Source organism: Mesoplodon bidens (genome assembly GCF_964165515.1).
Source record: "Mesoplodon bidens genome assembly, chromosome: 4".
Classification (NCBI taxonomy): domain Eukaryota; kingdom Metazoa; phylum Chordata; class Mammalia; order Artiodactyla; family Ziphiidae; genus Mesoplodon; species Mesoplodon bidens.
In genome coordinates this window covers 145554734-145566043 of record NC_138160.1, presented here as the reverse complement: position 1 = coordinate 145566043, position 11310 = coordinate 145554734, and the positions used below count along the sequence as shown (strand labels likewise).

The window sequence follows — 11310 nt, the reverse complement described above, 5'->3', positions numbered from 1 at the left end:
TATGTAACTCAAAGAATGGAATGATCTTAATCAATATGGAAAATATTAAAAGGGCATTAAACACCTAAAGAAAAAAAAGGAATAAACCCCACTTGATCATGGTGTATGATCCTTTTAATGTGCTGTTGGATTCTGTTTGCTAGTATTTTGTTGAGGATTTTTGCATCTATGTTCATCAGTGATATTGGCCTGTAGTTTTCTTTCTTTGTGACATCTTTGCCTGGTTTTAGTATCAAGGTGATGGTGGCCTCGTAGAATGAGTTTGGGAGTGTTCCTCCCTCTGCTATATTTTGGAAGAGTTTGAGAAGGATAGGTGTTAGCTCTTCTCTAAATGTTTGATGGAATTCGCCTGTGAAGCCATCTGGTCCTGGGCTTTTGTTTTTTGGAAGAGTTTTAATCACAGTTTCAATTTCAGTGCTTGTGATTGGTCTGTTCATATTTTCTATTTCTTCCTGGTTCAGTCTCGGCAGGTTGTGCATTTCTAAGAATTTGTCCATTTCTTCCAGGTTGTCCATTTTATTGGCATAGAGGAGAGTGGGAGGGACAAGTTAGGAGTATGGGATTAACAGATACAAACTACTATACATAAAATAGATAAGCAACAAGGATTTACTATATAGCACAGGTAACTGTATTCAATATTTTTAATAACCTGTAACAGAATATAATCTGCAAAAAAATCCCTGAATTACTATGCTGTATGCCCCAAACTAACATAATATTTTAAATCAGTTATACTTCATTGAACAAATTAAAAAATCGTTTAGTATATGCTTTGTGCCTTTGGTTTTGGTGGACTTCAAATTTTGGTAAATATGGTTTAGTTAAGTGCACATAATCATACAGCACTGATAACTATAAAGAAGGTGTTAGTGTACAGAGCATCTGTCAATGTTTAAACAATAATGAAACTGAAGAAACACTCTTGAAACAGTTCTTTAAAATTTTATACATGGTTAATTTTGTCAGCCTCATACAATCTCAGTAAAATGTCTGGTGTGTGATACTTCTCTTTGCTTTTTTTAGACTCTATTCTGTAGTGGTGTGATAACACTGCTTCATTTTTTCCTTTTTTTCCCTGGCTTTACTGAGGTATGATTGAGAAATAAAAATTAAACATATTTAGGTTGCACAGCATGAAGGTTTTTTTAATGATGTACAAAAATGCTGATTTAATATACTTATTAAGTGACTACCACAATCATGTTAACACATTCATCCCTTCACATAATTTCCATTTGAGTGTGTGTGTGTGTGTGTGTGTGTGTTTGTGGTGAGAACACTTAAGATCTACTCTCTTAGCAGATTTCAAGTATATAGTAAAATATTGTTAAATATAGTCACCATGCCATACATGAGATCCCCAGAACTTATTCTTACAGCTCTCACAACTGAGAGCTATCTTACAACTGACAGGTTGTACTGTTTGACCAACATCTCACCACTTCCACCACCCCAGCCCCTATAAGCACAGTTCTATTCCCTGGTTCTATGAATTTGATTTTCTTAGCTTCCATGCATAAGTGAGATCATACAGTATTTGACTTTCTATGTTTGGCATACTTCAATAAGCATAATGTCCTTCAGGTCCATCCTTGTGGTCACAAATAGCGGGATCTCTTGCTTTTTATGGCTGAAGAATATTCCTTTTTGTGTGTGCATATTATAAATATTTTGTAAGTATATACATACACCACATTTTCTGTATCCTTTCATCTGTTGACAGGCACTTTAGTTGTTCCCGTACCTTTTCTATTGTGAATAATACTGCAATAAACGTGTGTATGTATATACCTAATCAAGATGTTGATTTCATTAACTTTGTGTATATACCCAGAGATGGGACTACCGGATCATATGGTAATTCTATTTTTTTTTTTTTTTTTTTTTTTTTTTGCGGTACGCGGGCCTCTCACTGCTGTGGCCTCTCCCGTTGCGGAGCACTGGCTCCGGACGCGCAGGCTCAGCGGCCACGGCTCACGGGCCCAGCCGCTCTGCGGCATGTGGGATCTTCCCGGACCGGGGCACGAACCCGTGTCCCCTGCATCGGCAGGCGGACTCCCAACCACTGCGCCACCAGGGAAGCCCCCTGGTAATTCTATTTTAATCACTATTAGTTTTTAACTTTTTGAGGATACTCCATACCATTTCCATCATGGCTGTACCAATATTCATTAGCACCAAGCATGTACAAAGTTTCCCTTTTCTCCACATCCTCATCTACGCTTGATGGCTTTTGTTTTTTGATAATAGTTGTCCTAACAAACATGTAGTGATATCTCGTGGTTTTGATTTGTTGATGATTACTGATGTTGAGCATCTTTCATATACCTGGTGGTCTTGTTCTCCTGATCATAAACTCTCTTATTTACAGTTGAGAAGTTTATCACCAGGGGAGGTTCCACACCAGTTCAAGATACAGCCTCTTATGTCTAGTTAACAGTTTTTCATGTCAATCCTTCCTGATTAAGGGATTGCAATTCTCTTACTTCTGCTATAAGAAGGTAATTCAGGTTCATTATTTTGGCATGCCACACTTGATTTAATTGAGAAAAATGTGATATAAAGTAATTAAATGCCTCTGGGACTTTTCTTATATGTAAATTGGGATAATAATTGAACCTACCTAACAGGACTATTCTAAGAAAGTTTTTTTTTAATTATTTAAATTGCTTAAATCAGTGGATCTCAGTTCCAGTTGATCAATACATTTACGCGTGGTTATTCTAAAACACATGGATACCCTGGACTCAACTGAGAACCAATTTCAGGATCTTTACACATAAGTTTCTAGCCGCTCCGTGGCATGTGGGATCTTCCCGGACCGGGGCACGAATCCGTGTTCCCTGCATCGGCAAGCGGACTCTCAACCACTGCGCCACCAGGGAAGCCCTGAGGTGTATTTTTTTAAAATGTTTTCATTTTCCTGAGTACGAATGAACACCAAGACTCTAACTTTATGTCCTCTTTTGTGATTGAGTAGGCTGATTATAAGTATGGATGAGGAAGTGAACAGTTAAAGTCAAATCCAGGAATACGGTGAACAGAGACTGGCTGCAAATCTGACTTCAACACCTTCCAACTCATGTCCTGGTACAAGTTACAGAAAATGCTGTGCTTCTTTCCTCTTATTTGAATAATAATGATGTGTGTCCACTTAAAATTTGGGAGAGATTATGCAGATGAAATCAAACAAGATACATAAAACTAATACCTAGAGCCTGGCACTTAGGAAGCCCTCAATAACAGGACATGATGTAATGGTTAATATCAACCTCTTCCTCCTCATCCTCATCACTGCTTCCATGATCATTTGAAGTGCTTAGGGGGAAATTTAGGGACACATTTGCTGCTACTGTTGGGGAGATGCCAGCGAGAGCCATAACCAGTGACAGGGGAAGCACAACACTGAATGAGAGTTCTCACACCCCAACCAGAACCAAATACATAAACTTCCTAGGGCTCTATTTCAAAATTTTGTATATTGGTGCCCTCTTGTCTTTCTATCCCAAATGTCATGTTTGAATTCTGAGTAAGAAATAATGCTCCCAATGGTCTTCTTCAGTCACCATCTCCCCTCAGCACTTACTGGGCTGGGCTGCATCTCTGCTGGAGCATGACCAAGGAGCACACAGATTCACTGCCCCTCTCCTGCCTGCTGTGTGATGAAGTCTCAGGGTCCGTCCTCAGGTCTGGCAGGAAGACAAGCTCAGGCTGGGACCTTCTGATGCCAGTGCCCACAAATGGAGGAGACACAGGTGTGGAGCCACAGTGTTAGAACTGGCAAACTGAAGGGCAGGAGGCACTGGCCAGTTATTTACAATGGTATGACCTTAGGGCTCAATGCACCAAGTTCATAATTAGCCAGATCGTCCATGTTGCCCCAATCTCTGGAGACTTGCTAATATTAATGGAACAAGAAAAGGAGGAAAGTGAATATCCTGGGAAGGATCTCTGTGTCTCTCTTCTCCTCAGGAGGAAGTTCTCCTGTACTCTTTGTTTCTTACTTCCAAGTGTAAGATCTTAACATAAAATTCAGACTTTTTTTTTCAAATTTAACTACTCAATGTGTGATTTTAATATATGTAAATCCACTGTATTAATCATGAAATCTATGCAGCATTAGGTTTTCTATACCAAGAATGAGATACTCTTTCTATTTTCTCAGTTAATATTTGTTTCTTATTTTCATTTCCTTGGCCCTTGCTTGGGTTGCCATTTAATATGGTGGAGATTTACAGGTTTCTTCTGCTAATTTGTGTTTTCATTTCTAAGCTTTTTGTCTAATTGAATTACATTAGCATATTAGAAAACTATCAATATTTACTTATTATTTGGTAACTGATACTTTACTTAAATACTGAGAAGGCCTCCCAGAAGTGACTTCCCAACATTTCTTCCACATTCTCGTTACTGGAAGTGAGTCTTTATGTATATCTCATACTCAGTGGGAGGGAAATACACAAAGCAATAAAAACCAGGAGTTGGGATCAGTGAGAGCATCTCAGATACTGCCCACCACACAGGCCTCATCCTCTATAAGGATTTTGTGCTCCAAGCAATTCAGGACTCAAGTCCTGCCCATCTGCATTCATGCATATCCCCAACCACCATGATCTCAACAAAAATTCCCTGGACACAAACTAGAATATAGGTAGAACTTCCTCTCCACTGGGTACTTCTGCACATCCCACTCTACTGCTTCAGGTCATGCAGTCTCAAGTAGACCTTCTGGTTTCTGATGCACTAGGAGAGCCCCTCCATCAACATCAGGACAATCTGCAGCCATTCCATGGACAAATTTAACATAAGTTCCCAGTATTTCTGACTTTTTCTAACTAGAGGGGAATCAACTCACTCAAGAATATATTTCCTTCAGATTTCTTTGTGTTCTCAGATCTTGAAGACTTTAATAACATATTAGACACCTCAGTGTGGGATCTGACACCATGAAGACAATTCTCCCACCTTACACTTGTTAGACTGGCTATTACCCAAAAGCCAAAGAAAACAAATTCTGGCAATGATGTGTAGAAAAGGTGAATCCAGAGGCACTGTTGATGGGAATGTATATCCACTGTGGACAACCGTATGGAAATTCCTCAAAAATTTTAAATAGAACTGACATATGATACAGCAATTGAACTTCTGGGTATGTATGTTGAAAGGCGATGACAAAACTATCTCGAAGAGATAACTGCATTGCATGTTCTTTACAGCATCTTCCACAACAGAAAAAGATGGAAACAACCTAGTGGCCATTGATGAATGAAGGGATAAAGAAATGTGATATACTAATAGTACATACAATGCAATATTATTCAGCCAGGGGAAAGAAGGAAATCCTGCCATTTGCTACAATATGGATGAAACTTGAAGGCATTATACTAAGTGAAATAAGTCAGACAAACAAGTACTGTGTTATCTCTCTTACATGAGGAATCTAAAAATATTGAACTCATCAAAGCAGAGTAGATGGTGGTTGCCTGGGACTGAGGGGTGATGGGAATGGGGAGATGTTGGTTAGAGTTGTAAGATGAAACAGATTCCAACGATGTAATGTACATCATGGTGGCAATAGGTAACACCATGGTGTTTTGTACTTGAAACTTACTGTGGGAGTGAAGTTAATGTTCACACCCTAACAACAACAAAAACAAAATGCTAGTTATGTGAGGTGAAGGATGGGTAACTAACCTTCTTTTGGTAAACATGTCACAATAGATACATGTATCAGAACAGCACATTGTACACCTTAAACTTACACAATGTTATATGTCAATTATGTCTCAATAACGCTGGGAAAAAACACAAAAAACGCTGCTCTATTTTTTGTTGGGAAACAGGTGCATCTACCTCTAGAAGAATGTCTGTAGTTATATTCACCACTGTTCCAGAAGAATTAATGGAATGGGATAACAGCCAGAAAAGAGGACATGAAATGGTTTGTTCGGAAAAAGCTGTCCTGAATGACAAGGTGAAATGTAAGTCTAAATTATCCCATTTTCTAGTCATTAGGCAACATTTTAAAACTAAATCATTTTCACATTGTTTTTTAATCATTTAAATTCACCCAATCTTGTCTTGCAAGTGCATTTATTACCATTTTACCAATAGTGAACATATGGAAAGGCATTTCATGAATTCGTAGAAAATCTAAGATTAATACTCAAGTGTGTATATTCTATTATAATATTTTCAGATTTAAAAATCCCTATGTTCATTTATCTTTGAAATTTATTTTTATTTTTATTTTTACAGCCTCTGCACATATCTTTCTTCTTTTTGTAACATCTTTATTGGAGTATAATTGCTTTACATTGTTGTGTTAGTTTCTGCTGTTTAACAAAGTGAATCAGCTATACATATACATATATCCCCATATCCCCTCTCTCTTGCATCTCCCTCCCACCCTCCCTATCTCACCCCTCTAGGTGGTCACAAAGCACCGAACTGATCTCCCTGTGCTATGCGGCTGCTTCCCACTAGCTATCTATTTTACATTTGGTAGTGTATATATGTCCATGCCACTCTCTCACTTCGTCCCAGCTTACACTTCCCCCTCCCTGTGTCCTCAAAAATAGAACTACCATATGACCCAGCAATGCCACTTACTGGGCATATACCCTGAGAAAGCCATAATTCAAAAAGACTCATGTACCACAATGTTCATTGAAGACAGTGAAGCATGGTGAAGTGCTAATAACCAGGCTGATACTAGTTAAAGGAAAGACCTTCCCATTCTGACAACATGATCCTTTGCAATCCTATAATGTAAAAGAAGATAAATTTATTGTGATGTTTGGGTGATTTAATGGTCCTCAGGCATCATTAGAGCCACAATGCAATAGGAAAAATAATACCAATGTCTATTTTCCAGTTGCATACCCATGCCTAAGACGTATTATTGACAACCACCCATCTTACCTGTGCACATTTTGTAATCATGCAATTGCAGGCACCTCACAACATACTTTTATAACTTGTGCTACAATATCAGTCAAGGTTCAGTCAAAAAAAAAGAATCCAATTAGTTATTTTAATGAAGAACATTTAATATAGAGAGTTAGTTAAAGCATTATTGAGAGGCTGAAAGGCAAGAAAGAACAAAGTGGTAACATAGTAATCATAACTGAAGAAAGAAGCTACTCCACCAAGGGCTTGAGGGGTATAAAGGGATCAGTTGAGCTTTTAGGGCACTAAGGCTTTTACAGACCACTGTTGAAAATATGTACAATGACCACAAGATGGAACATAGAGCAGTGATTTCAAGCACTCCACCCCAAAGCAAAGCCCATACGTATGATGTAGAGAAGCTATGTGAAGAAAATAATCAGAAATAATGGGGAAGGGCCTCCCTGGTGGCCCAGTGGTTGAGAGTCCGCCTGCCGATGCAGGGGACACGGGTTCGTGCCCCGGTCCGGGAAGATCACACATGCCGCGGAGCGGCTGGGCCCGTGAGCCATGGCCGCTGAGCCTGCGCGTCCGGAGCCTGTGCTCCGCAACGGGAGAGGCCACAGCAGTGAGAGGCCCGCGTACCGTAAAAAAAAAAAAAAAAAAAAAAAAGAAAGAAATAATGGGGAAAACACATTACCTGTTACTATAGTAGGCTCTTCATATCTTCCCCCTTTGACCTCTGATCTCTTTCAGATCTTGGGCGTTTGTCCATGAGCAGTTAGGACACAAGGCATACAGGTCACCTTTGAGTGAAAGATCTAACTGGGATCGGTAGTTCTCAACCTTGGCCACACACTAGAACCACCTGAGTGGTTTTTTAAATCCTCATGCTCAGACCACACCCAAGTCCAGTTAGATCAGAATATCTGGTGGTGAGACCCAGTGGTCAGTATTTTTAAGCTTCCCAGATGATTTCAATAAAAGCCAAGGTTGAGAAGCAGTGATATGCATCCTCACACATAGCTGTATTCACAGATTGAAAAATAGAATTTATTATGGAGAATACATAAGAGCTGTGGAAAACTTGTAAATTTTCAATATATTAAAGGGAAATTAGTCTTTTTTTTTTTTTTTTCTTTTTGCGGTATGCGGGCCTCTCACTGTTGTGGCCTCTCCCACTGCGAAGCACAGGCTCCAGACGCGCAGGCCCAGCGGCCATGGCTCACGGGCCCAGCCGCTCCGCGGCATGTGGGATCTTCCCGGACCAGGGCACGAACCCGTGTCCCCTGCATCGGCAGGCGGACTCTCAACCACTGCGCCACCAGGGAGGCCCGGAAATTAGTCATTTTTGAGGATGCTGGGGCTACCAAAGATAAACTATAGAATTTCCATAGATGTAACGAAATTCAGTCAAGGAGTAATTATGACACCCAAAGGATCCTAGAATTCTCCCCCAGTCACATTAAACCATAAAGAGAAGCAATATCCAGGTGTTAAGCTAGGAGAGGCATGAAGGTCATAAGAGCTACAAAAGTGATGTGATGAGAGAGGTAGAATTTTCAGGTCTAGATGTTAATTTTGCTACATTTGCTAACCCACACTCCAAATGGATGACACAGATACTAAGATTAGAAAGTTTTGCTGAGGAGCCTCCACATGGCCTTTTTGATGTCTCTGTTCCTCAGACTGTAGATGAAGGGGTTCAGCATGGGAGTGACCACAGTGTACACTACCGAGGCCACTGTTTCCTTCCTGGGAGATTGTGAGATGGCTGAGCTGAGGTACACACCAAGGCTTGTTCCATAAAATATGCAAACAACTGCCAGGTGAGAGCCACAGGTGGAGAAGGCTTTATACATTCGACCTGATGAGGGGACTCTTAGAATGGACAAAAGAATTTTATAGTAAGAGAAAAAGATCCCTGAGAAAAGGAGAAAAGCATAGGTGGCACCAAAAAAATACAGGACTATGTTATTGGTGAGAGTGTCGGAACAGGCAAGCTTGAGGAGTTGAGAAGGGTCACAGAAGAAATTAGAAATTTCCACATTCTTAAAGCAGGCAACTTGTAACACAATCAAATTGTGCACCTGGGAGTCCAAAAAGCTAACAAAAAATGACACCAAAACTAATAAGCAACAGAGGCGTGGGTTCATGATGATCTGTTAGCGCAGTGGGTGACAGATGGCCACAAACCTGTCATAAGCCATTGCAGTCAGAAGCATACCATCCATACACACAAAAAGGATAAAAAAAGACATCTGTGTCAGGCAGGCTTCATAGGAGATGACTCTGCTATGAGTTTGGATGTTCACAATCACCTTGGGGACAGTGGTGGAGATGAAACTGATGTCAACCAAGGACAGGTTGGAGAGGAAGAAGTACATGGGGGTGTGAAGGTGGGGGTCAGAGGTAACAGCCAGGATGATGAGCAGGTTCCCCAATATGGTGACCAGGTACAAGGACAGGAACAGGATAAAGAGCAAAGGCTGCAGTTCTGGATCATCTGAGAGGCCTGTGAGGAAGAATTCTGAAACACTTGTTACATTTCCAGTTCTCTGTAGCTTGGACACCTTTGGAAAAAGAAAAGACGGCTGGAAAAAAAAGGAAACAAGTAAATGGGCATGCGGCACTGTGTCCATATTTTGGATTCAAGCAATTCATTTCTAAGATCATACACCTCAGCACCTTCAGCAATATTTCTCAGTGTGACAAATTCTATCTGCTTAGAACTGTTTCCTCATCGGTTTCTGTGTTTTTCATCTCTGTTCACTCTTTCCTTATAAAACTTAACTGTAAAGTGAACGGGAACAAGAACATTAGAGGTAATACATTCATGATCTCAGTTAAATACAACCTACTTTAGAAATAATACAGAATGCGAAATTCCCTTCCCTCTTTATGAAAAAATATAATTTGAATTTAAGAAATTAAGCCATAAAAAAGAAATTAAGCCATAGATATATAAATCTTATTTTACTCAAATAAAATTCTAGATATTTCTTTTATTTAGAATATTTATAAGTCTCTATGAAATGAGGGAGTGTGTCATCTGGATTCTAAATTTAAAATGAAGGTCCATAATCAGAAAACATTTTTATGTGATATTCAGAGTTTTATCATTGGTTTCTCTGTCTTCCCTCCTTCATGAAATAAGTAATTACTCAAATGTCAGGGTTGTGTTTTAAAAGTTATTAAGTATATACTTCATATCTTTGACTTTGGTGGACTTCAAATTTTGATCAGTGTGGTTTATTTAAGTACACATGATCAATCATACAGCATTGGTGACTTGGAATGTGGTGTTAGTGTATAGAGCATTGTCAGTGATTAAACGGTAATGAAATTTAAGAAACCCTCTTGAAATTTTTTGTTTTATACAAGGTTATTTGTTTCAACCCAATACCATGTTGGTAAAATGTCTGATGTGTGAGACCACTTTACTTTTTGTGGACTCTATTCTGTGCTGGGATAGTACTAGTAGGATAATACTACTTCATTGTTTTCCTTTTTTTCAATTTATTGAAGTATGATTGACGAAATTGTATATATTTGAGTTATGCAACATGAAGGTTTTTAAAAGATGTTCAAAATGATGATTTAATACACATAGATATTGGGAGTGATTACCAAAATCAAGTTAATTAACATGTCTGTAACCTCACATAGTTTCTACTTGTGTGTGTGTGTAGTAACAGTTAAGCAGATCTCTCTTAGCAGATTTCAAAACTACAATACAGAATTATTAACAAGTCATCAGGCTGTATATTAGATCCCCAGAACGTATTCATTTTATAACTGAAAGTTTGTACCCTTTGACCAACATCTCCCCACTTTCTCTACCACCTCCTCCTCACAACTACAGTTCTAATCTGTGGTTTTCAGAATTTGATTTTCTTAGCTTGCAAACATAAGTGAGATCATACAGTATCTGACTATGTCTGGTGTATGTATTTCAATAAGCATAATATTCTCCAGGTCCATCCAAGTTGTCACAAATGGCAGGATTTCCTTCTTTTTATGGCTGAATAATATCTCTTTGTTAATATATACACGCCACAGTTTCTTTCAAGAAAATGAAGAGTACAAGAGTTCCTTTAAACTCCACATCCTCATCAACATTTGTTATGTTTTTTTTTCAATAATAGCCATCCTAACAGATGTAAGGTGATATTTGATTTAGGTTTTGACTTGTGTTTCCTGATACTAACTGATGTTGAGCACTTTTTCATATACCTGGTGGTCTTGTTCTCATTATAAACCCTCCTATTTATGGAGGGTTTAGGAGTTCAGCACCAGGGAAGGTCCCACAGCCAGGTCTGAACCCAGCCTTCTGATGTAGATGCAGCAGATTTTCATGTCAATTCTTCCTGATACAGGGATTGCAATTCCTTGTCTTCTCCTACCTGAAGGTAA

The 11310-nt window shown here is 39.1% G+C and overlaps 1 protein-coding gene across 1 annotated transcript; it reads right to left on the bottom strand.

The window, feature by feature from the left end:
- Nucleotides 1–8348: 8348 nt before the first annotated feature.
- LOC308616114 (olfactory receptor 7E24-like) lies at nucleotides 8349–9520 on the bottom strand (the record flags this gene model as incomplete). Its single annotated transcript, XM_081232231.1, is given in 3 exon segments — nucleotides 8349–9059; nucleotides 9063–9448; nucleotides 9451–9520. Coding segments are annotated over 3 exon segments (990 nt in total). The 3' UTR covers nucleotides 8349–8525.
- Nucleotides 9521–11310: the final 1790 nt, after the last annotated feature.